The sequence below is a fragment of the Triticum aestivum genome, chromosome 2D (assembly GCF_018294505.1).
Source record: "Triticum aestivum cultivar Chinese Spring chromosome 2D, IWGSC CS RefSeq v2.1, whole genome shotgun sequence".
Classification (NCBI taxonomy): domain Eukaryota; kingdom Viridiplantae; phylum Streptophyta; class Magnoliopsida; order Poales; family Poaceae; genus Triticum; species Triticum aestivum.
In genome coordinates, this window is record NC_057799.1 from 64,532,063 (window position 1) to 64,559,075 (window position 27,013).

The 27,013-nt window shown below is 46.3% G+C and overlaps 1 protein-coding gene and 1 pseudogene across 1 annotated transcript; one reads left to right on the forward strand and one right to left on the reverse strand.

The window, feature by feature from the left end:
* Window positions 1–1,232: 1,232 nt before the first annotated feature.
* LOC123051588 (F-box/kelch-repeat protein SKIP6-like) lies at window positions 1,233–8,691 on the reverse strand (annotated as a pseudogene).
* Window positions 8,692–12,773: 4,082 nt separating this feature from the next.
* On the forward strand, window positions 12,774–13,397 carry LOC123051589 (uncharacterized). Its single transcript, XM_044474513.1, has one exon. The coding sequence runs from the start codon at window positions 12,855–12,857 to the stop codon at window positions 13,206–13,208; it is 354 nt and encodes a 117-aa protein (XP_044330448.1). The 5' UTR covers window positions 12,774–12,854; the 3' UTR covers window positions 13,209–13,397.
* The last annotated feature ends 13,616 nt before the right edge of the window (window positions 13,398–27,013 follow it).

Below are 27,013 nucleotides of genomic sequence, written 5' to 3' on the forward strand. Positions count from 1 at the left end.
GTAGATGATCTCATTGATCCTATCTCCAATAACTGGGATGAAGAACTCATTAGACAAACTATGTGGCCCATCGATATACAACGGATTCTTTCAGTTCCACTCCCGCAACATGATATGCCAGATTTTATTGCTTGGAGCTATACAAAAAATGGCATGTTCTCGGTTCGGTCAGCATATTCCATCGAGTGGGAAAACCAGTATGGTAATAAATTAAAATACTCCAATGAAATGGGCCGAGCCACAGTTAACCCTATTTGGAGTAAAATATGGAAATTATCTTGCCCGGCAAAAGTGAAATTTTTATATGGCGTACGCTCCATGAAACTCTCCCATGCCGAGTTACGCTTGCTAATAGACATATCAAAGTTTCGCCCACTTTGCCCACTTGCTCTGAGGGCTTAGAAGATACAACCCATATGTTTTTCCGTTGTAGGAAAGCAAAGGACGTTTGGAAAAGGCTGGGAATAAACGATATTATCAATAAAGCGTGTGAGGTAGACTATGCCGGAGAGGCGGAGTTGGAGTACTTACTACTTCTCCCGGACCAAGATTTGAGGATGATGGGTCATCACAATGTGCGTGAGATGATTGCTGTCTCAACATGGTATTTATGGTGGGAAAAACGAAAATTGGTGCACAAGGAGACAACCCAAAATGCCCTGCAGATTTCAATGGGGGTTTTAGCACTCACCACAAATTGTGTTAATGCTTCATCGCCCAAGGCTTCCATTAAGAAGGAAGGATGGTCCTGTCTGCCTAGAGGTTTTGTGAAACTTAATGTTGATGCTTCTTTTGACCATGACATGCTTAGGGGAACGATGGGGGCGGTGCTGAGAGACGACAGAGGCGGGTTTATTGCTGAAGGGAATGGAAAGATCGATTACTGCGCAGATGTGTTGATGACGGAAGCCCTTGGTCTCAAGTTTGGCTTAACATTGGCGCAAAGGGCGGGATGTAATCGCCTTATTATTAACTCAGATAACCTGGAGGTAATTTACCTTATTATTAACTCAGATAACCTGGAGGTAATTTATACAATGCAGGATGGAGCACAATCAGCGGGTGGGGCAGCAGCAATTTTCGATGATTGTTTTCATTACGCTTGTGATTTTAGTATTACTAGATTCGAACATTGTAACAAAGAAGCAAATAAAGTACTCATGAGCTTGCTAGATTAGCTTGATTTTCTTAGACTTCTGGCTGGTTTGAGAAACCTATAGATGAGATTGTAATGATCCTTATGAACGATGTACTTCTTATATCAAATGAATAAAGTCTCCTTATTTTTTTCAAAAACAAAAAACTTAAGTATGCATTTCGAAGTAAACATCGATGGCAATTAACACATCCAGTGATCGAAGTGGAGTAAGTATCAGCGATGTCAATGGCTGAAGGCCGAAGTTAGCCTCGCCCGGCATCGGAGAAAAGATGGCGGGGAGATGGAGCACAAGTACATCGGTGCATCTGCTTGGCAGCCTGCAGCTTCTTTGTTAAAAAATGTGAAAATAACTTTGTTCTCTGTAAAGCGAAGCTTCTTTGCAGCACCAATGGATGTTTTTCTACTGTCTGTGCTGCTCCGGCTGATCATATTTCTTGGCAGGGTTCATGACAACGATGCGTCAGCATAGCACCATCCAACTGGCCAAATACCTCACTTAACTTTTTCTTACTTGCTTTACTTTCTCAGTGAATTCTTCTGCACGCTGCCCACAAAGAAAACAACACAGCGACAGTTCTTCGTTGCTTGTAAAATGGCTCAAGCCAAACATATACAGCCTTGCGACATGGCTGTCTTGCTTGCCTTGTGTCACATCATTTTAGCATACACTATTTTGCGGGAGAAACACATCCAGCCAGAGGGAAAGAACCATGGAATCACAACGCAGACCTCCTGTTGCGCAGTTCTAGCTTCCTGCCTCTCAAGGAGAAGGACCTGACCCACAATGGCCGGAATCAAGCTCATCTTGAATCGTGGTACCATCCAGACAGGTTTATTATTGCTCTGTTTCCCTGCAAACAAGTATAAACAAAATTAAACTAGAAACTAACACCACGCAGACTGATTATGATGTGTACAAAAGATACCATGGAGCAGTATATGCATTTCTCATTCTCATAAATATTTTTCCCTATCCAAAGGACCAGAGCAGTCACCACGATATGATAAGATGATGGAAATATTGTTTCTTCATTTGGTGACATGTCAAATTTCCTTCAGTGCCAAGGTCAAATATTGTGAGGAAACATTTATGGTATAATAACCACTGCTGCTACTGAAACGATGCATTAGACCTGACTAAACGGTGCGAAGATGTAATCCGCGAGATGGGGTAATATGGCGGGTGGCACAAAACAAACTCTATGATCTCATTCATGTCATAAGCATATTACCACCAGAACACAACCAAAGCCTAACATGCTCATGGGAAAAATCCGGCAGCACCTCCTTTGTACCGTCGGACATCCACGGCAGGCAATTGAATAAACAGAGTATAGATATACAAAACACAAGCGAGAGCATATAAAAAGCTCATAATTAACATACAGAGCTCGGTGGTGAAGCCCCAAACCGACATGCTACACCAAAACAGGAAACCAACTGTTCCGAGCACACAAACATATATGGTGGGACCCGTAAATTCCAACCCACCTTGGAGAGCAAGCATAATGGTAATGAGAAGAAACCAAAGCAAAGTTAATACACAACAAGTAGATCCTATCTATCAAGAATCATGAACTAAAGTATGAGGGTTATCATGATCAAGCTAGATAAATGAAAGGGGTGTAAATTTGCGAGTGAACACCCATGGGAGCTACGCCCTTCCGACTACTTGCAAAGCCTCACAGTGATGTACGTGAAACACACAAGAGGTGAGTCTAAAGACTCAGCAGCACACAACAAAGCATGTTATAAAAATAGATGTAGAAACATAAATACCAGTTTTAAAGGTTGTGCCAAAACATGATGAAAGACATACCCAAAAACGCGCCTAATTGCATTCCCGAGGGAGCAACCCTTTGCTGCTCTTTCACGGAAAATTCACATCTTGAGCTAGGAAGCTCGAAAACAATCAAACAAGATGGCTATGGATTCATAAATATACAAATAACTAACAATTCGAACTCAGAATATGAACTTATGAAGGTCAAAACCAGCAAGCACTTCACTGCTGTTTTCAGATTCAGAAATAGCGAGTAGCCGACTTTGACAATTCATAGCAACATGAATACTCATGAGAATTAACTGAAACCTTTCGTACTAGCAACTATGCATCACAGACAGCATAGCAGGGAACAAAACATGAATTTATTTGAATGGTAAAAGCTCCTAAAGCCCACGGCAAAACTCTATTCTTCGCTGCCCCTGAAATTCTGCACAACTGCAGAGAAATAGGCATAACAGGAGCTTCGCAACTCCGATTGATATGTTTAACCACTCAAAACGATCATGGGAACAATACGTACGAAACATTCCATATATAGGGACTCAAAATTGGTGATTTCTAGATCTGGATACCCAGAAACAGCAATATAGACAGATTCTTCCCCTAATTCCCAAATGAATTTGCTGCTTCCCAACCCTAGGAACCTAGGATTTACCATGTACAACACCTGAGAGTGGGGGAACTCACCTTCGAGGCTTGAGCAAGGGGAATCGGACAGGGGAGGGAGGTGAGGATCTTCTTCTCCTCCTCTTCTTGTCTCCACTTCTTCTTCAAGGTCAGGTCTATGCTGCCCTAGGATGTGGGGGAAGGCATGGTGCAACAAGTAGGGACCTGGGGAGGGAAGGGAGGATGGAGTGGCCGGTGGAGAAGAGATAGAACGAACCGTGGAAGGGAGCCTTCTTCTTGGGGAAGAGAAGAAAGAGTGATGTGGAGGATGGAGTGGTCGACTCATGTGGATAGGAGGAGCTCATGTGGTGAAGATGAAGATAAGGTCCAACTTCTTTATTTATATAACATAATTTCAAAATCAGTAAATAATCCTCGGCATCGAATCAAACAAACTGTGTAAGATGCATACGAACTCCGGTTTGCCCAAACGAGTAGTCCATTTTGACCGTCTCAACGAGCAGTCCATTCATGCTTTTGGGCTCTCTTTATCCACCTTATCGATTCAACGAATCAAATATCCGATGTCGGGGATGCGTCAGACTCGTCGAAATGGATTGCTTGTTTGGGCAAACCGGAGTTCAGATGCATCTTACACGGTTTGTTTGATTCGATGGCAAGGATTATTTATTGTACTTTGAAATTAGGTTATATTAAAACAATGAAGTTTGACCTTATCTTCATCTCCTCCTATCCACATGAGCTGGCCACTCCATCCTCCACGTCTCTATTTCTTCTCTTCCCCAAGAAGAAGGGTCCCTTCCACGGTTCCTTCCATCTCTTCTCCAGTCGGCTACTCCATCATCCCTTCCCTCCCCACTCCTCCCCAGGTCCCTCCTTGCTACACCACGCCCTCCTCACCCCCTAGGGCAACCTGGACCTGATATTGAGGAAGTGGAGACAAGAAGAGGAAGAGGAGAAGATAAGGGGAGGAGAAAAAGAAGATCCTCACCTACCCTGTCTGATTCCCCTTGCTCAAGCCTCAAGGGTGAGTTCCCCCACCCTAGATGATCCTCCCAGGTGTTGTACATGGTGAATCCTAGGTTCCTAGGGCTGGGAGCAGCAAGGTCATTTGGGAAATAGGGCAATAATTTGTCTATATTGTTGTTTCTAAGTATTAACACATGGAAATCATCAATTTCGAGTCCCTGCATGGCAAAATCAGTATGTGGAATGTTTTGTAGGTATTGTTCCCACGATCGTTTTGAGTGGTTAAACATATCATTTATCAATCGAAATTGTGAAGCTCATGTTATGCCTGTTCTTTTGTAACTGGCAGAAATTTCAGAGGCAACGAAAAATAGAGTTTTCCCGTGGGCTTTAGGAGCTTTTAGCATTCAATTAAATTCATGTTTTGTTCCCTGCTATGTTGTGTGTGATGCATAGTTGTTAGTATGAAAGGTTTCAATTAATTCTCATGGGTATTCTTTGTGCTATAAATTTCCAAAGGCGGCTACTCGTTATTTCTAAATCTGAAAACAACAGTGAAGTACTTGCTGGTTTTGACCTTCATAAGTTCATATTCTGAATTTGAATAGTTGGAGTTATTTGTAGATAAGTTCCTTATGAATCCATAGCCATCTTGTTTGCTTGTTTTTGAGCTTCCTAGCTCAAGATGTGATTTTTTGGGCGAAAGGGCAGCAAAGGGTTGCTACCCCGAAAATGCGATAGGCGCGCTTTTTGGTATGTTTTTCATATCATGTTATGGCGCAATCTTTAAAACTGATATTTATGTTTCTACAACAGGTTGCAAGCACCAATCAACCTCTGGTAGCCTCGCAACGGTTGAGGCGAGTACATCGGGCAACAATGGTTAGATTACTCTCTTAATACTATGTTCATGTTCACATTTGTTTTTTACATTCATGCAATGGTGAACATACAATTCCCTAGAGTATAATTTAATACACCATACCACTAGTATGTGGTAGGGATTTGTTCTTGATAAAAAAATCCATCATGAGTGGATCTTCCCAATTAAAGGACTGATTCTCGCTTTGCAAGCGTATGGTCCTTCGGGTCCATCCTCATGTTATTGTCCTCTTGGTGAGGGTTGAAAAGGAGTTTGGCTGAGACGTCATCCCTCCTCAGCTTGCGCCCGCGGTAGCTCAAAGCCAAGTCCTCGGTCTTATTTGGTTGCATTATATTCTTCATGCATTCTCACGCCATTCAAAGCATGGGAGGTTTGAGTATAACATTCACCCGTTCAAGCATGGTTCATCTTCATGATCTTACTATCTATTCTATAACATGCTTTGTTGTGTACTTGCTGAGTCTTTGGACTCACCTCTCGTGAGCTTTGTTTTAGGTATATCACTGTGAGCAAGTAGTTGGAAGGGCGTAGCTCCCATGGGTGTTCACTCCCAAATTTCACACCCCTTTTATTCACCTAGCTTGATCATGATAACCCTCATACTTTAGTTCATTGTTCTTGATAGCTAGGATCTACTTGTTGTGTATAAACTTGCTTCGGTTTGTTCCCACCACTATGTTTACTTTACAAGGTGGGTTGAAGTTTGCTAGTCCCCACCTAGTACCCGTGTGTGCTTGGAACGTATCGTTTCTTGTTCCGGTGTAGCATAACCGTTTGTGGCTTCACCACTTTGCTCTATATGGGTTATATGAGCTAGTTGAATGCTTCTGCTTGTGGTATCATTTTTTTTGAAACAAGATGTGGTATCATTTATATATACTCTGTTTGTTCAATTGCCTATCGTGGATGTCCGACGGTACAAGAGAGATGCTGTCGGACTTCTCCCACAAGCATGTTAGGCTTTGGTTGTGTTTATGTGGTAACATTCCTTCTTATAAGGAGGGGTGTTATAGTTGGCATCCCTTGCAATTGCACAAAAGGTTTGTATCTTGATTACTCAAACCCAACACTATGTTTTCAACTATGTCAACGCTCGATATTAAAAGGCATTTAACTGGACATAAGATTGCATGAACAACATCACTGCAAATCTTGTTTTTATTTGTCAAATTTACTTCCACAAAACTGACAAAACCAACCTCCCTTGCACATTAGACCATGTTGATCTGATATATAAGTCAAAACTGAATGCAAAATGTATCACCAATTCACTAGCTTATCAGCAATGCCCTATCTCTTATGCGAAGAGCCCAAGCTACACGCGGTTTGTATTCACACAAAGCAACTTCATACTACCTCCATTTTATTTACTTCGCATATTAGCTTTGTCTCGGGTCAAACTTTCTAAACTTTGACCAAGTTTATACAAAAAAAAATAACATCCACAATACCAAGTCAATACGATTAGAATCATCATTCAATATATGTTCATACCATATATATTTTTTATTGTGAAAGTTTAGATTGTTTTCGATAAACTTGGTCAACTTTATAAAGTTTGAGTTAGGTCAATCCTAATTAAGCAGAGTAAATGAAAACGGAGCGAGTACAAAATTTATGAGTTATGACCGTTACCGACTCACACAAAACAGCTAAACAGTCACATCGACCCAACAACGAATTCCCTGTGTCCATTACCAATACAGTGTCCTTATTCAACATAGTAACCTATGAATTATTGCCAAGTAATTTCTTGACTATTGTGATACCTCTAAGAACATATGCCTACCTCCAGCGAAGCATTCCCCGCAAATGTCAAGCTGTACTGCACACAATACCGAGTTTTTCGAGAGTCTCAGCCAACAATTAATCTGAAACAACAATGAACCCAAATATAAACAATGTTAGTTGGTAGTTATTCAAACTGTTAAACAACATAAACTGCATGATTGCAGTTGGCGCAAAAAGGCATGTATAACAAATCAACAACTCATATATTTACCTTTTGATGAAACAGGCATGCTCTCCTTGCTTCACATCTGCAGCAACCATGTCATAGATCCAACGAAATGCAATGTGTGATCGCAGAACCCCTCGGCATGTCTGTGAACACAGCAGTATCCCTGGATATTACCTTCCCACTTAACCGCCCCTCTTCGGCCCTCGTCACCTCAATGGTAGCCCATTCAATCACCAACATGTCCTTCACTTTGCCTTCTCCCTTGCTAGCTTTCCCTTTCCACTTCCCCTCCCAGATCAGGTAGAGCAGTCCGCCGACATTGGCAAGCGTGGCACCACAAAGGAACCTCGGCAGCTCCTTCTCCAATCCTTCCACCGTGTTCCAGGAATCAGTGTCTGGATCATAGCCCTTGACCTGCCCCATGTAATCGTAAGAGTAGAGGATTCCACCGACCACAGCAGCACGGCCCTTCCACCCCATGTCAAGGACCGGGGAGACCGGCGCCCACGCCTCGCCAGGTGGCGCCGCCGGGTTGTAGACCAAGCCTCCGCGGTCGGCCACCGCAAGGACCTTCCCGGCGAGCGACACGCAGCCGTGCATCCACTTCTCCCGGAGGTGGTCCGGGCTGGGGACCGTGGACCACCTGGCGTGTGGGGAGGCAAGGTCGAGAGCCTCGGCCCAGAAGGGGGACGACGGAACACAGCCCCCGGCGACGAAGAGCACGCCGGAGAGGACCGCGGCGGCAGCGAACTCCCGCGGGGAGGAGAGGCGCGGGCCGATGGACCAGGATCTGGTGCGGGTGTCCAGGATTTGCACCGACGAAGCGGGGATCCCGGCCACGGACCCGCCGACGAGGTAGAGCCGGTGCCCGTTGACGCGACGGCCGAGGAGGAGGAGACGGGGATCGGAGGGGAGGGGAGAGGCAGAGGGGGCCACCCGGGATGCGGCAGCAGCAGGAAGAAGCGAGGGGACGCGGAGTAGGGCGGCCGGACCGAGATGACGATGTGGGGGTCGGAGCGGCGGAGGCGGCACCGGGCGGCCAGGAGGGGCTCCGGGTGGAGGCAGAGGAGGGCGTGCAGAGCGCGGGAGACGAGGGCGAGGGTTGGGTGCGCGGCGCGCGGGAGGAGCGCGATGCACTGGACCGCCAGGTCGTCGGGCAGAACGGGAATGAGGGTTCCGCGGATGGCCTCCGGCGGCTGGGGCGACGAGGCGGGTGAGGCGGACATGGCTCGCCGTCGTCGTTGGGGATGAGTGGGGGAGAAGGATGATGCGTCTCAGCGTCTGTGTGCACGACTCTTTTTTCTTTTTCTTTTTCTTTTTCTTTTTCCTTTTCTTTTTATTTTTCTTTTTGAGAAGAGTCTGTGCACGACTCGAGCACGGCTGGTTTGACGACGGAGGCTCGTCACTCTCTTCTTCCGGGCCCCCGGCCCAAGGGAAGCATACAAAGTTTTGGGCTGACATGGGCTAACGTTTTGGGAACTTAAACGTGGCCTAGTCCAAGAGTGCACTTACTGGTTATAACGTATTTCTCAAAAAAAAAAAAGGTTATAACGTTGCCTCAAAAAAAAAAACTTACTGGTTATAACGAGTGTGATTTGGTCTCTTGCAAATTCTACACGAAAATACACAGACATCAGATCACTTGTCTTTTTTTTAGTGATCTTATGTGTTTTTTAATTAATACAAGGGCATATAATCTTCTTTAAAAAAATCAAATGCACACTTGCAAAGTATTGAAACTTGAAAGTTTGAATTTGTTGGATTCTGTATGAACCCAGAACACTATGTACAACAAATATTTACGCTATATAAAGGAAAGATGGAGGGTGGGTCTTCAAGAGAAAGTGTAACTGAATACTGGAATTATTGCCACAAAAAAAAAGAGAAAGTGTAATTGTATGCACAGCTTATTATCTCGACAGGCAAAGGGACACGTTTCTTGCTAAATTATGTGCTTCACACTCCATCACACAATGTAAGAGCATCTCCAATAGATGGTCCAAAATTTGGCGGTCCAAAATCGAAGATGTAAAATTTGGACCGCCAAAAAATGTGTTTTGGAGCTCCGAAAAAAGCTGAACTCCAACAGATGGTCCAAATTGATGGTCCAAAAGAGCAACTCCAACAGATGGTCCAAAATGAAGATGTAGAATCGCCTTGATCGTCTTCTTCAACCTCGGGACGTCGGCCGCCTTCGTCAAATCCGTCGCCATCAAGCTCTTCCCGACCTCCCCGAGCGCGCCATCCTCCCCGTGATGAGCTCCTCTCCCAATCCCCCTATTTTTTCCCCTTCGATTGGTGTCGTTTGCCACCGCTCTCGTGCTCGTCCGTGGTTGCCATGGCCGGAGCCCGAGCTCCCTTGTACGTGCTCCTTTGCCGGCCAGCAGCGACGGAGGCGGGCAGCAGCCGACGCGAACACCACGAGCAGCGGCACAGGCATGCTGCACGGGCCAACAGCGACGGCAGCTCGGCTGGACAGGGTCAGTGCGGGGTGGCGGCGGGGCCGGGAGGCGGTGGCAACGGGGCGGGCCAGCGAGCAGCGGCGGGCGGAGGCCTACATGGGCAGCCAGACCACCGGAGGCGCCGAATCCCACCGCGGCTGCCTCCCGATTCGGCGGCGCCCGAGCGGCTGCGAGACGGCTTCCGGCGAGGGAGGCGACGGGGCCGAGGGCGGTGGCGGCAACGGCGGCGGGGATTTGGGCGGTGGCGGCGGCGGATTCCGGCCGACTGGTGTTCGGGCGGGCGGACAAGCGCGGCTGTGAAATGAAATGAAGTGGCGGTTGGGCGTTGGCGGGCAGTCGCCGAATTTGGACCAGATGCATCTCGTGATGTAAATTTGTACCGCGAGGTGTTATATTTTACATCATGAGAAGGCTGCGGTCCAATTTTTTTTACATATGGACCGTCTGTTGGAGCGGCGTTTTTGGCCCAGACGGTCCAAAAGTTAGATATTTTTACATTTTACCCTATTGGAGATGCTCTAAACACGCCAGTTTTGTGAGAATTTTGCGGACCTTGTGTAGTTAAACCCACACGGTGCCGGGCGCACCCACATATGTTTTGGTTCCATGGATCGTTGGCTTCCAACCCTGCAAATTGTCATCCGGAGCTCCCTAGGGTAGTTGTGTTGGCGACGATATTGTGTGAAATGATTTTTTGACAATTGAACTGTTTGACAACTTGCCATTCAAGAGACGAAGAACTATCCATCTATTCATCAAATGTCATGACGGTACAAAGAGCACAAGAAGTAACACAAATTACATTCGTGTCCTTAGACCACATAGCGACGAGTACAATCACTGGAGCGAGCCAAAGACACGCCGTAGTTATCGCCACTCCCTCACCGAAGCCGGTCAAATCTTATTTTAGTGAACAGTCAGAAAGTCGTCGTGCTAAGGCCATAAAGGACCAACGCACTGGTACAACAACCGCCACCAATGAAGAGAAGCATGGACCGAAATGATTCAACCAGTAGACAGATGAACGTGGACGAACAAAGACCGGATCCACGCAGATTTGCCAAAGACAAACATTGACGGAATCTCGCTAGCTCCGCCGAAGACACACCTTCACACGCCCTCTGACGACGCGAAGGCGCACCGTCGGGGCAGGGCAAGGCGGGAAGAACCTTACTCCATCTTCAGAGAGCCGCCGACGTCTCGCCTTCTTGAGCATGACACAATCCTTGGACAAACTAAGAAAGCATCTAAAATGAAGTATAAGCCCTCCCACTAGGAAGGACCGAGATCCGCCAGGCCTCCATGGCCCTAAGGCCAGGCTGATCGGTGGCGGGGCCGGCGCGAGGCTTTCTTTCTCGGTAAGAAGGAAAAGGCCAATAGACAAGCCCCTGACTATAATGCTTTCAACAACCTTAGATTTTCACTTTATTTGGATTGTTTTTTTTTTGAGAAAACTTTCAATCTATTCATCTTCTATCATGGTAGTACAACAAACACTAGAAATAATAAAAATTACATCCAGATCCGTAGACCACCTAGCGACCACTACAATCACTGAAGCGAGCCGAAGGCACGCCGCCGTCATCACCCCTCCCTCGCCGGAGTCGGGCACAACTTGTTGTAGTAGACAGTCGGAGAGTCGTCGTGCTAAGGCCCCGTAGGACCAGCGCACCAGAACAACAACCGTCGCTGATGAAGAATAACGTAGATCGAAAGGATCCAACCTGAAGACACACGAACATAGACGAACCACAACCAGATCCGAGCAAATCCACCGAGGATAGATCCGCCGGAGACACACCTCCACACGCCCACCAACGATTCTAGACGCACCACCGGAACGGGGACTAGGCGGGGAGACCTTTATTCCATCTTCAGGGAGCCGCCGTCGTCTCGTCTTCCTGAGTAGGACATAAACCCTGACAAATCTTGAAGGAACGACTAACAATGGAGCCCTCCCGCCGGCCCTTACCAGGATCCACCGCGCCTCCATGGCCCTAGGGCCATCGGAGACGAGGCGGACCTGCAGCGGAGCCGGCGAGAGACACGAACCCTAACTTTTCTTGAAAGAGGAGGCGGCGGCTAGAAAGAGTTCCTAATCTCGGTCTCTTTACTTTATTTGGATTGTTTAACCAATCTTTCAAACCCTCAAGGTTAGTCTAGTTTCTGTAGAATTGGTCTCTTGCAAATTCTACACGCAAAGTCTCACGCGTCTCTTCATGTAGACATATCGCTTGTCTTTTTTTAGTGAGCTTATGTGTTTTTTTTAAATTATTTTAAGGGCATATCCTTTGCTTACAAACGAATCAAATGCACACGTACAAAGTACTAAAAGTTTTGAACTTGGTGGACTCGGTATGAATCCAAAACACTATGTATAACAAATATTTACACTTTATGAAAGGAAAGATGGAGGGTAATTGTACGCACAGCTTATTATCTCGACACACAAAGAGACACGTTCTTGCTAAGTTATGTGCCTCACACTCCATCACACAATGTAAACACACCAATTTTGTGAGAATTTTCCGGACCTTGTGTGTAGTTAAACCCACACGGTGCCGGGTGCACCCACGTATATATCTTCAAAGGAGAAAATCAACAGCAGGGTTGCACTGAATACAAATCAAACGTGTATGAACGAGCTGAAAAAGTATTATCCTCTCGCTCTGCTCCAAATGCCGCGTCACATCAGCAGTACATACATACGTTTTCACGTATCACCCGACCTTGAAAAAATTAACACGGAGAAGGGGGACCCCGGCCAATCAGATCCGAACCGAAAATCGGGAGCTGGAGCAGCCCAGCCACATGCCACCACCGAGGATAACGTTATCCCTCCACGGCGCGACGAGAGCTCCCCACGTCGGACACCCGCGCCGACCTGGCACGCCGCGATCCTCCACACGCCCTACTTTAACCTTCTCCGCGCCAACCATCCCGTCCCCCACACACCTCACGCCGCGCGCCAAGCCAAGAAGAAGACGCACGCCGACCTTTCTCTCGCCATGGCCGCCACCGCGTCCCTGTCTGCCGTCGCGGCGCCCCTGTCCGTCGCCGGGCTCAAGAAGGCCGCGTCGTTCCGGCCCCTGCCGGTGGTCAGGGCCGGCAGGCCCGCGGCGAGGATGACGGCCGTCCGGGCGTCCTCCGCGTCCGTGCAGGAGAAGCTCACGGCCGGGCTGACCGCGGCGGCCGTGGCGGCGGCGCTGGTGCTGCCCGAGGTCGCGGAGGCCGCGTCCCCGGGGCTGTCCCCGTCGCTCAAGAACTTCCTGCTCAGCATCGTGTCCGGCGGGGTCGTCTTCGCCGGCATCGCCGGGGCCGTCGTCGCCGTCTCCAACTTCGACCCCGTCAAGAGGACCTGATCATCTCGCTGGATTCTCAGGGCTCGCTTTGTATCTCGATAAATCTCTTGCTGTGTTTTATTCGGAGACTCTGTACGTAGAGGAGATCCATGACAATGGAGTTCTGATTAATGGCTGTGTATACTCTGGTTCGTCTGCTTAAACTCATGCTTGCGGGCTGTATCCAGTAATTGGATGTTTGTTTACTTCCGAACCTACTTCCCCCTTCCAAATTACTTGCAGCGTGTCTGGCAGTACGAGGGAAAGGGAATGGAAGATTACAAGAGGGAGTATGTCTAGAGATTAGACTTGAGAATTACTAGAATTTTAGTGTCAGTCTCCTTTTTGATGCGTGGTGGAAATTATCGGTGAGAATTTCGGAGGAACCTCTATCCAGCCTGAATTAACAAGGGGCTAGGGAAGAGAGGCGTGGGAATTGACCTCTTTGATTCCCTTTCCCCTTCTCTCCTCAACTCCCTTCCCCCTAGCCAAACAATGGATAACACGTCTTATATCCTTAAAACTCTCGTTCCTTATCGCAAATTTCCTCCAACCAAACACAATTTTAGTTTTAGGTTGATCCTATATCAAACTTCTCTAATTTGGACCAAATATGTAGAAAAAAATATATCAACATTCACACCATCAAATTACTTTCATTAGATCCATCATCAGATATATACTTTTTTATATATATATTTGATGTTGTACATATTGGATTTTTTTCTATAAATCTGGTCAAACTTGAAGAAGTTTGACTTAGACAGAACCATACCTTCAACTAACTTGGAAGGGAGGGAGTACCAACCAATGCAACTGCTTTCAGCTTTTATCAAAAAAAATCTTGAATCCAACGTTTCATTCTTGTCTTAATGGAACAAACGCCTGCTGCCATCCGATGTTGGAGGATAAACAGCGAGACGAGGAAGAATCGGTGGGCGGAGGTTTTTTTGAAACGAAGACGCTAGAAGCGTTCGACTTTAAATTAATAAAGCCACAAGGCAGCATCATAACGGTTTAATGCATACACATCACACCACCAAAATAAGCAGGACCACACCGTCCCGAAACAGTCAAGGTACAGACCATCGCGGTCACGCATCATACAGAGAATAGGAACTTCGACGCTAAAACACTCCAGCAGCAAACTAGGAACCACAACCAAAAGGCTCACGGAGGCGCCTCGGTCCTTCGCGCCTTCACCATCGGTGGGCGGAGGTGGCCGACCGCCGTTCACGGACAAAAGTGGGGCTCCGCTACCTCCAATTATCACACATTAGCGTAGCGATATGGGTGTAGGTGCAAGATGTGGTGGTGACATGGTGTTCACACGAACAACGCTCGTGCACCGGATCTGTGACGCACTCACCAGCCTCATCGACACCATGATTATCTGCCTCGATGCAGCAGGCCAGTGATGGAACCCTCATGGTGGTGGAGGGAAACGAGAGATACAAAGAGAATGAGGATATATATTTTGGCATAACACTAAAAACATTATCTGTGTAGATCCGCCTCATCAATGAGACAACATGGGCAAAACCATCTTTGATGTGCCATTTAACACTGTTATTAGCCAAAATTGAAGGGAAGTGCCCTATTAGTAACAAATTTAGACCGAGTGTCTAACATGGATTTTTTTCATAACCAAATAGGGAAGCACGTTACTATTTAGGGTTAACTACTGAATCCTCTGTTTTTTGGGTGCAAATAGTTTCATGGACAATAGCAATTCCATCAAGTTGTTGTGAGTTTCTTATTTGATTCTTCATTCCCATATATTTCTTCAATAATAATATGTGCTTGCGTTATATGAAGGAAATATGCCCTAGAGGCAATAATAAACTTATTATTTTATTTCCTTATATCATGATAAATGTTTATTATTCATGCTAGAATTGTATTAACCGGAAACTTAGTACATGTGTGAATACATAGACAAAACAGAGTATCCCTAGTATGCCACTACTTGACTAGCTTGTTTATCAAAAATGGTTATGTTTCCTAGCCATAGACATGTGTTGTCATTTGATGAACGGGATCACATCATTAGAGAATGATGTGATGGACAAGACCCATCCGTTAGCTTAGCATTATGATCGTTAAGTTTTATTGCCATTGCTTTCTTCATGACTTATACATGTTCCTCTGACTATGAGATTATGCAACTCCCGAATACCGGAGGAACACTTAGTGTGTTATCAAACGTCACAACGTAACTAGGTGATTATAAAGATGCTCTACAGGTGTCTTTGATGGTGTTTGTTGAGTTGGCATAGATCGAGATTAGGATTTGTCACTTCGTGTATCGGAGAGGTATCTCTGGGCTCTCTCGGTAATGCTCATCACTATAAGCCTTGCAAGCAAGATGACTAATGAGTTAGTTGCGGGATGATGCATTACAGAACGAGTAAAGAGGCTTGCCGGTAACGAGATTGAAGTAGGTATGATGATACCGACGATCGAATCTCGGGCAAGTAACATACTGATGACAAAGGGAACAATGTATGTTGTTATGCGGTTTGACCGATAAAGATCTTCGTAGAATATGTAGGAGCCAATATGAGCATCCAGGTTCCGCTATTGGTTATTGACCGGAGATGTGTCTCGGTCATGTCTACATAGTTCTCGAACCCGTAGGGTCCGCACGCTTAACATTCGATGACGATTTGTATTATGAGTTATGTGATTTGATGACCGAAGTTTGTTCGGAGTCCCGGATGAGATCACAGACATGACGAGGAGTCTCGAAATGGTCGAGACGTAAAGATCGATATATTGGAAGGCTATATTCGGACATCGGAAAGGTTCTGAGTGGTTCAGGTATTTTTCGGAGGACCGGAGAGTTATGGGAATTCGCCGGGGGAAGTATTGGGCCTTCATGGGCCTTAGTGGAAAGGAGAGAAGGGCCACAAGGGGAGGCCACACGCCCCCCCCATGGGCTGGTCCGAATTGGACTAGGGAGGGGGCGGCGCCCCCTCTTTCCTTCTCCCTCTCTTATTCCTTCCCTCTCTCCCTCTTGGAAAAGGAAGGGGACTCCAACTAGGATTGGGAATCCTAGTTGGACTCCCCCTATAGGCGCGCCCCTCCTAGGCCGGCCTCCTCTTCCCCCCTCCTTTACATACGTGGGCAGGGGGCACCCAAAGAGACACAAGTTGATCTTTAGCCGTGTGCGGTGCCCCCCTCCACAGTTTTACACCTCGGTCCACAAGTCGATCTTTAGCCGTGGGCAGGGGGGCACCCAAAGAGACACAAGTTGATCTTTAGCCGTGTGCGGTGCCCCCCTCCACAGTTTTACACCTCGGTCATATCGTCGTAGTGCTTAGGCGAAGCCCTGCGCTTCATCGTCACCGTCACCACGCCGTCGTGCTGACGGAACTCTCCCTCGGCCTCAGCTGGATCTAGAGTTCAAGGGACGTCACTGAGCTGAACGTGTGCAAATCACGGAGGTGCCGTGCGTTTGGTATTTGATCGGTTGGATCGCAAAGATGTTCGACTACATCAACTGCGTTACCTTTCGCTTCCGCTTTCGGTCTATGAGGGTACGTGGACACGCTCTCCCCGTTCGTTGCTATGCTTCTCCTAGATAGATCTTGCGTGATCGTAGGATTTTTTTTGAAATACTACGTTCCCCAACAGTGGCATCCGAGCCAGGTCTAGGCGTAGATGTTATATGCACGAGTAGAACACAATGAGTTGTGGGCGATAATAGTCATACTGCTTACCAACATGCCATACTTTGATTCAGCGGTATTGTTGGATGAAGCGGCCCAGACCGACATTACATGACCGCTTTCATGAGACTGGTTCTACCGCCGTGCTTCGCACACAGGTGGCTAGTGGGTGTCTGTTTCTCCAACTTTAGTTGAATCGAGTTTGACTACGCCCGGTCCTTGTTGAAGGTTAAAACAACACACTTGACGAAAAATCGTTGTGGTTTTGATGCGTAGGTAAGAACGGTTCTTGCTAAGCCCGTAGTAGCCACGTAAAACTTGCAACAAAAAAGTAGAGGACGCCTAACTTGTTTTTGCAGGGCTTGTTGTGATGTGATATGGTCAAGACGTGATGAGATATAAATTACTGTACGAGATGATCATGTTTTGTTAAAGTTATCGGCAACTGGCGGGAGCCTTATTGTCTTTTTATTGCATAAGATGCAAGCATCATATAATTGCTTTACTTTATCGCTATGCGATAGCAATAGTTGCAAAAGCAATAGTTGGCAAGACGACCATGTGACGACACGTTGATAAGGATCAAGATGATGGAGATCATGGTGTCATGCCGGTGACGATGGAGATCACGACGGTACTTTGGAGATGGAGATCAAAGGCACAAGATGATGATGGCCATATCATGTCACATATTTTGATTGCATGTGATGTTTATCTTTTATGCATCTTATTTTGCTTAGTACGACGGTAGCATTATGAGATGATCCCTTACTAAAATTTCAAGGTATAAGTGTTCTCCCTGAGTATGCACTGTTGCGACAGTTCTTCGTGCTGAGACACCACGTGATGATCGGGTGTGATAAGCTCTACGTTCACATACAACGGGTGCAAGCCAGTTTTGCACACGCAGAATATTCGGGTTAAACTTGACGAGCCTAGCATATGCAGATATGGCCTCGGAACATTGAGACCGAAAGGTCGAGCGTGAATCATATAGTAGATATGATCAACATAGTGATGTTCACCATTGAAAACTACTCCATCTCACGTGATGATCGGACATGGTTTAGTTGATATGGATCACGTGATCACTTAGATGATTAGAGGGATGTCTATCTAAGTGGGAGTTCTTAAGTAATATGATTAATTGAACTTTAATTTATCATGAACTTAGTCCTGATAGTATTTGCATAACTATGTTGTAGATCAATAGCTCACGATGTAGCTCCCCGTTTATTTTTGATATGTTCATAGAGGAAAACTATGGTGAAAGATGATAGTAGCAATGATGCGGACTAGGTCCGTGATCTGAGGATTATCCTCATTGCCGCACAGAAGAATTATGTCCTTGATGCACCACTAGGTGACGGACCTATTGCAGGAGCAGATATAGACGATATGAACGTTTGGCAACCTCGTTATGATAACTACTTGATAATTTAGTGCAGCATGCTTTACGGCTTAGAACCAGGACTTCAAAAACGTTTGAACGCCACGGAGCATATAAGATGTTCCAAGAGCTAAAATTGGTATTTCAGACTCATGCCCGAGTCGAGAGGTATGAGACCTATGACAAGTACTTTGCCTACAAGATGGAGGAGAATAGCTCAACCAGTGAGCATGTGCTCACGATGTCTGAGTACTACAATCGCTTGAATCGAGTGGGAGTTAATCTTCCAGATAAGATAGTGATTGACAGAGTTCTCTAGTCACTATCACTAAGTTACTAGAACTTCGTGATGAACTATAATATGTAAGGGATGATGAAAATGATTCCCGAGCTCTTCGCGATACTGAAATCAGAAAGGTAGAAATCAAGAAAAGGATCAAGTGTTGATGGTTGACAAGACCACTAGTTTCAAGTAAAAGGGCAAGGGAAAGAAAGGGAACTTCAAGAAGAATGGCAAGCAAGTTGCCACTCCCATGAAGAAGCCCAAAGATAGACCCAAGCCTGAAACTGAGTGCTTCTACTGCAAAGGAAATGGTCACTGGAAGTGGAACTACCCTAGATACTTGGCGGATTAGACGGATGGCAAAGTGAACAAAGGTATATTTGATATACATATTATTGATGTGTACTTTACTAGTGTTTATAGCAACCCCTTAGTATTTGATACTGGTTCAGTTGCTAAGAGTAGTAACTCGAAATGGGAGTTGCAAAATAAACAGAGACTGGTTAAGGGCAAGGTGATGATGTGAGTTGGAAGTGATTCCAGGATTGATAAGATCACCATCGCACACTCCCTTTACCTTCGGGATTAGTGTTGAACCTAAAATAAATGTTATTTGGTGTTTGCGTTGAGCATAAATATGATTGGATCATGTTTATTGCAATACGGTTATTCATTTAAGTCAAAGAATAATTGGTGTTCTATTTGCATGAATAAAACCTTCTATGGTCATACACTCAATATAAATGGTTTATTGAATCTCGATCGTAGTGATACATATATTCATAGTATTGAAGCCAAAAGATGCAAAGTTAATAATGATAGTGCAACTTATATGTGGCATTGTCGTTTACGTCATATTGGTGTAAAGCACATGAAGAAACTCCATGCTGATGGACTTTTGGAATCACTTGATGCTTGCGAACCATGTCTCATGGGCAAGATGAGTAAGACTCCGTTCTCCGGAACAATGGAGCGAGCAACTGACTTATTGGAAATAATACATACTGATGTATGCGGTCCGATGAGTGTTGAGGCTTGCGGCGGATATCGTTATTTTCTGACCTTCACAGATGATTTGAGCAGATATGGGTATATCTGCTTGATGAGACATAAGTCTGAAACATTTGAAAAGTTCAAAGAATTTCAGAGTGAAGTGGAAAATCATCGTAACAAGAAAATAAGGTTTCTACGATCTGATCCTGGAGGTGAATATTTGAGTTATGAGTTTGGTCTTCATTTGGAACAATGTGGAATAGTTTTGCAACTCACGCCACCTGGAACACCACATCGTAATGGTGTGTTTGAACGTCATAACCGTACTTTATTAGATATGGTGCGATCTATGATGTCTCTTACCGATTTACCACTATCATTTTAGGGTTATGCATTAGAGACAGCTGCATTCATGTTAAATAGGGCACCATCTAAATCCGTTGAGACGACACCATATGAACTGTGGTTTGGCAAGAAACCCAAGTTGTCGTTTCTTAAAGTTTGGGGCTGCGATGCTCATGTGAAAAAGCTTCAACCTGATACGTCTCCAACGTATCTATAATTTTTGATTGTTCCATGCTATATTATATTCTGTTTTGGACATTAATGGGCTTTATTATACACTTTTATATTATTTTTGGGACTAACCTATTAATCGGAGTCCTAGCCCAGAATTGCTGTTTTTTTGCCTATTTCAGAGTTTCGCAGAAAAAGAATATCAAACGGAGTCCAAACGGAATGAAACCTTCGGGAACGTGATTTTCGGAACGAACATGATCCAGAGGACTTGGACCCATGTCAAGACATCAACTAGGAGGGCACGAGGTAGGGGGGCGCGCCCTCCACCCTTGTGGGCCCCACGTTGCTCCACCGACGTACTTCTTCCTCCTATATATACCTACGTACCCCCAAACTACCAGATACGGAGCCAAAAACCTAATTCCACCGCCGCAACCTTCTATACCCGTGAGATCCCATCTTGGGGCCTTTTCCGGAGCTCCGCCGGAGGGGGCATCGATCACGGAGGGCTTCTACATCAACACCATAGCCTCTCCGATGATGTGTGAGTAGTTTACCTCAGACCTTCGGGTCCATAGTTATTAGCTAGATGGCTTCTTCTCTCTTTCTGGATCTCAATACAATGTTCTCCCCCTCTCTTGTGGAGATCTATTCGATGTAATCTTCTTTTGCGGTGTGTTTGTTGAGACCGATGAATTGTGGGTTTATGATCAAGTTTATCTATGAACAATATTTGAATCTTCTCTGAATTCTTTTATGTATGATTGGTTATCTTTGCAAGTCTCTTCAAATTATCAGTTTGGTTTGGCCTACTAGATTGATATTTCTTGCAATGGGAGAAGTGCTTAGCTTTGGGTTCAATCTTGCGGTGTCCTTTCCCAGTGATAGTAGGGGCAGCAAGGCACGTATTGTATTGTTGCCATTGAGGATAACAAGATGGGGTTTATATCATATTGCATGAGTTTATCCCTCTACATCATGTCATCTTACTTAAAGTGTTACTCTAGTCTTATGAACTTAATACTCTAGATGCATGCTGGATAGCGGTCGATATGTGGAGTAATAGTAGTAGATGCAGGCAGGAGTCGGTCTACTTGTCTCGGGCGTGATGCCTATATACATGATCATACCTAGATATTCTCATAACTATGCTCAATTCTGTCAATTGCTCAATAGTAATTTGTTCACCCACCGTCATATTTATGCTCTTGAGAGAAGCCACTAGTGTCGTGGAATTGTCACGGCAGATGTCCTCGTGCAAGGACTTAGTCGTGGAGCCATCGCAGCTAGGAAGCTTAAAGGGGTTAAACAGGACAAGGAACACGAGGGTTATACTGGTTCGGCCCCTTACGGTGAAGGTAAAAGCCTACGTCCAGTTGAGGTGGTATTACTTAGGGTTTCGATGACCAGGGAGCTTAATCGCTATGCCCGGCTCTCGATCTGTTGTCTCCCGTCCTGAACCGCCGCCGGGTCGCCCCTTTATATAGAGAGGTTGACGCCCCGCGGCTCTCAGAGTCCCGGCCGGCTTATAACAGTATCCGGCTTGGACTCTTAACTACTCTTGCCTTACATTACAAGTCTTGTCATAACGGCGGTTTATCACTACGGGCCTTAAGCCGCCTCCGGGTCTTAAGCCCACTATTGATCCGCCATCCTCTAGCCTGGTACTGGGCTTCACGTGATGATCATTATAACATAACCCGGCCCCTCCTGGGTGGGTGACTCTAATGGTTATATCCTCAACATTAGGCCCCAGATTGATTTGAACCGCTTCATGTCAATCTTCAATCCCCTTGAAAGAAAATCTTCCGGCTTCTGCTTGTGCAAAGGTTATAACCCGCCGTGACGTCATCTTCTGGATTCTTGGTAACCCGCCGTGACGTCATCTTCCATTAAATTCATTTTTTATTCCATCATATCCCAACGGATCTTATCTTTAATGACCATCCCGAAAATCGAGGCATTTCTGTGGCGAGATAATCGCGTCTTGGCCTCCTCGTTTCTCGCGCCCATTTATTAGCCGTCCCTTATAAATAGGCCCGGCCCGTAAGCCTTCGTCACTCTTCTCCTCCATCGTCTTCCTCCTCTGACGCTCCCGAGCCCGAGCTCCGCCGCCGCCGCGTCCCTGGTCTTCGTCAACCTCGGCCGCTGCATCACCCTGAACCGGTCCAGAGAAACGGCGGCAACCTCCGCATCTCAGCAGCGCCGGTAAGTCCTCGCCACTCCATACAGTAGATTCGCATTAGGGTTCTGTCGTTCTTCCCCTGTTCTTCGTAGTTCATCTCGAGTTCTTCACAGTTCTTCCACCGCGACCCCTTTTGATCCGGAAAACAGGGTAGAACTCCTGCGGTAGTGGTTTCACACTCATTTTTATGCTAGTAGATCCCTTTTGTCCGCAGAAAGACCTCATTATGAGCTCATGAACTTCTCTGTATCAGCTTTCTAGGTCTAGAAATTTTTTCTTTTTGGACGATCGTTTGATCCAAAATAATCCCTGCAACCTGTGAAACCTGTTTGTACAACACTTAGACAAAAACCTGCATCTGTTAACCATGGCGGCTCATATCTCCGGCTTAAAAGAGGCCATGCGCTGTGAAACTTCCGGCTTATTCATGATAGAGCTTTAAACAACTTGAATTACTTATGATATCCACAACGGCTTAGATAACCCGACACACTTAGCCATATATCATTAGGCCCCTTCATAAGCCACCATCTTGAATACTGAACTGAAATCTTCCTCCGGCTTATATTTGAACCGGACATTTTCTTTTGTCATAGGCTTTCGTCTTTCACCATGCCGCCTAAGGTTCCCAAGGCACCCATTACGTGCAACTGGGTGAGATCCAATGTTACTGATAATACTTTAGATGACTTTGTGAAAACGGGTTACCTGCCTAAGAAGGAGGTCATGTCCTATCGTGCCCCTGACCCGTCCGAAGAAAGACCTCAACCAAGAGACGGATAAGTTGTTATATTTGCTGATCACATGAGCCGGGGCTTTGCTCCTCCTGGCTCAAGATTCTTCAGAGATGTTCTGAACTTTTTCGATCTGCGACCTCAAGACATTGGACCCAATTCCGTGTCGAACATTTGTAACTTTCAAGTGTTCTGTGAGGTATATCTCAGAGAAGAGCCCAGCCTACTGCTCTTTAGGGAGCTGTTTTATCTGAACCGCCAGAACGAGTGTGCCAACGGGCCTAGCTTGGAACTTGGCGGAATTTCAATCCAACGACGGAGAGATTGCCTCTTTCCTTATGCTGAGCTGCCAAGCCACCCAAAGGACTGGAACCAGACATGGTTCTACTGCCAGGATACTTCTCCGGCTGATGAAAACCCTCTGCCCGGCTTTCGCGCCCTGCGTCTGGAATCAAATCACCCCCTGCCAGACAAATTATCTCAAGCTGAGCGACAACCGCTTATCCCCACCATCAACAAGATTAAAGCTCTTCTGGGAAACGGCCTTAACGGTGTTGATCTGGTCCGGGTCTGGATTGCTTGGCGGGTGATTCCCTTGAGCCGCCGCCCCGGCTTAATGTGTGATTACACGGGCCGGAAGGATGATCCTCTGCGGCACAGCCCCAACGACCTACCTGAGGACGTCGTTGACGACATGACTAAGTCCCTTCTGAACGAGAGCTTAGCAGACTGCGGGAGGACAGGCTTAAGTCCCTTCTGCAAAGCTAACCCGGCTCCGGCGGTAAGCTACTGATCTGAGCACCTCACTTTCCATTTTAACAATTTTCATCTTAACCTCAAGAAACCTTTGTTGTATTTTTCAGGCTAATGATAAGTTCTGGAAGGTCAAGTATGATCATGAGGCTACTAAAAAAACCAGGAAGGTTAAGAAAGCCGCCAGGAGAGCCGCTCCCCGCAAGAAGGGGAGTAAGCCTAGCGCCTCAGACCTGCTTCAGCTGGATGACACCTCCGAGTCAGAGGTAACCCTTCATTCTTATGCTCTTCTCTTGTTTTTTGTTTGTTCTTAACCACCTTACTGACATTGATTATCAGCAGGAGGACACCGGAGCGAGTAACCCGGTGATTGAAGAGGTAACTATACTTTCCTCCGACTCGGACCCCTTGCCAAGGCTGAAAGTCCGAAGAGTAACCCGGAAAGTAAGATTTTCCCATCCTTTAGCTTATCAAGATCCTCATTTTCTTTTGAAGCAACAGATTCATGAGAGCCGGAGGCAAACCCGGGCCAGCAAGGATGCAGACCTCTCCTCCGGCTTACCCGAAGCATCAAGGAAGCGCCGGACCGAGGTTATCTCCAACTTATATCCTTTTCATCCTTTGGCGGGCATCACTCGCCAACCACTCAATTCTTCTGATTCAAACTATCAGGAGACTTCAGCTTCCTCCGGTGACTCCATGCAATCTAACTTGCCGGCTTTCAAGACTGCACCCGGGTAATGATGATCATCTTATTTTGTGCTTATCTTACTCATGTTTTTGCACTAACCTTTTGACTTTCAGTGCACAAGCAAAGCTCAGCAAGAGGGCAAAGAAAAGTCACCCGGTCGAAGAACCGGTCTTGACTGAACCCAACACCTCTGCTTCTGAGCCGCCGTCTGCACCAGCTCCAGAAACCACCGCTCCAACTGAACAACAAGCCATGGAGAGTTCTGACAACCCGGAGATCCCCAGCTCAGCTCAACCGGCCGATGACCCGGATGTGGTGATTACCCGGACCGAATATGTTGAGCCGGGAAGACCCACTGTGCTGGCCAGATGCTCTGCTAAAGAAGAACTGCTGGAGCGCCACAGGGCCAGACTGGATATCACTGACTATGCTAACTTGAGCATTGGAGACATTGTTTCTGGTTATATTGGTCAAGTGCACAACAGCCGGGACCTGGAGATTGACATGGTGAAGCAGATACAGCAAAAATATGAGGTACAACTCTCTTGCTTACTCCATAGTCATCCTTACCATGCTAGCCCCCAAGTCTATTACTTATGATAGAATATGTTGTAGACTTAATTTCCGGCTTACCTTCATGAACCGGCACTTATAAATAGAATCGTTCAGCATACATTAGCCCCCAAGTGCCAAGTGTCTTTGCTTGCAAAGTGCTTGGGACTTTAATGTTGCACGATAACCACTCAAACTGTAACCTGGAATTTGTACAGGCTGCCTGCAAGAAATTTGAATCGGAAATCTCTGAGCTGAAGAACTGCCTGAAGACTCAGGAAACTGAGACCCGGAAGGCCAATGCCAAGTTTGAGTTCAGTGTTACTGCACAAGAAAAACTGAAGAAAAAATTTGAAACAGAAAGAAAAACTTGGGCCGACGAGAAGACCGCCTTGCTCAGCCGGGCCGAACAAGCGGAGGCTGCCCTTACTGAAAGAACCGCCGAACTCTCCGGCTTAAAACACCATGTGTCACAGATGGTCTCCGCAATCTTCGGTAAGTTATTCTGTAAGCTTTTAACAAGTTTACATTCTTCATGTCTCATAAGCCCCATCATTGCCATCAGCTCACCTGACGTTATTATGCAGGTCCCAGAAGCTCCAATCTGAATCAGAACGTGCTGACCAAGCTGAAGGCGGTTTACACCTTGGTGGAGCAACTCTACACCGGGTCACAACGTGCTTTAGCCGTTGTGGCTCTGTCCAATGAGGTTCCCACTCACCTGGCAGACGTACTCAGGCGGCTTGCCGTACTTCCTCAACGCTTCCAAGAGCTGAGACGGGCTTCTGCAAGAGCCGGAGCTATAGCTGCTCTGAGCTGGGCCATGGCGTTTCTACCGGAGCTAGACCCGGCCGACATCGCTCTTGGATACCCCAGCCTGAAGGAAGACGGCACCCCCTTTGACCAGAAAGACTTTGCCGCCTGTGTGAAGAGCGTGCGCCCGGTGGCCACCTTGATTGGGAATGACACCGACCTTACCAAATATCAACCGGGCTATGACGCGGAGAATCAGAGGATCCCCACTCCATGCTATGAAGCAATCAGCCTGATCCCTCCGACTCGTAAGCATACCTTCGCTCCAGAAGTTGACCCGGCCGGGTTAATTGATGACGAGGCTCAGTTTGAAGCTTTGAGCGGCATTGACTGGAAATCATCAACCTTCCAGGTCATGGAAACAGCCGGAGGAGCGGAGAGGGATGAGCCGGGAGCTTCAACCCAACAAGCACCTTGATTTCTTAGGCGGCTCATGGTTACACCTTAAAAACAATGCCTCACCTTTTGGACTCGGGGAGTCTTTTAATAGAGTAGGACAAACACTTAATTTTGTCGTGCCATCGTGCACGTGTAGAATGCTTAACTCCATTGAAGCTGCTCCTGTATATTCCTCCGGGTTACGTTCGATCATCTACTTTCCTTAAGTTAAAAAGCTGTCTTTAATTGTCCTGCATAGAAAACAAATCACAAGTCTTTGGGCGCTTACCGCACTAAGAGTCATATACTTTACATATAACCCGGAATATGAACCAAAGTCACCAAAGACCGGCCCTCAATTGTATCCTCGAGGTAACCATAATAGCATACTTACAAGCCTTCAAGTATACTTCCGGTTTATGTAACCCAAATAATGAGGTTGAGAACTCAACTCCGGTTCACCAGCATCGATAATGCTTATTGTGTGCTATCAACATTGTTAATCAAAGTTAAGCCGGCGGAGTAAGAACCGCCCTTGCACACTGTTGATATGATCAAAACAACTTGTTACAAACCAAAAGATCAAAACTTAGGGGCTTCTGATTCGAATACGACCAGAGAACCGTCCCAAAGGGGTTAAGCTAAGATTCGAATGCGATCATATAGCCCCCAGTGGCTTTGGCGTTGCCGATCAAGAGGGTACCGACAGCTATGTTCTCTTTGGTTCGAATACGACCTATGTTTGAACAGGAAGCCCCCAAATGACCTTAAGAGTTGTTTAACGACGCTGATTCGAATACGATCCACGTCGGTTCCCAAAGGGGGTTGAGCCATGATTCAAATATGATCAATAAAAACTCC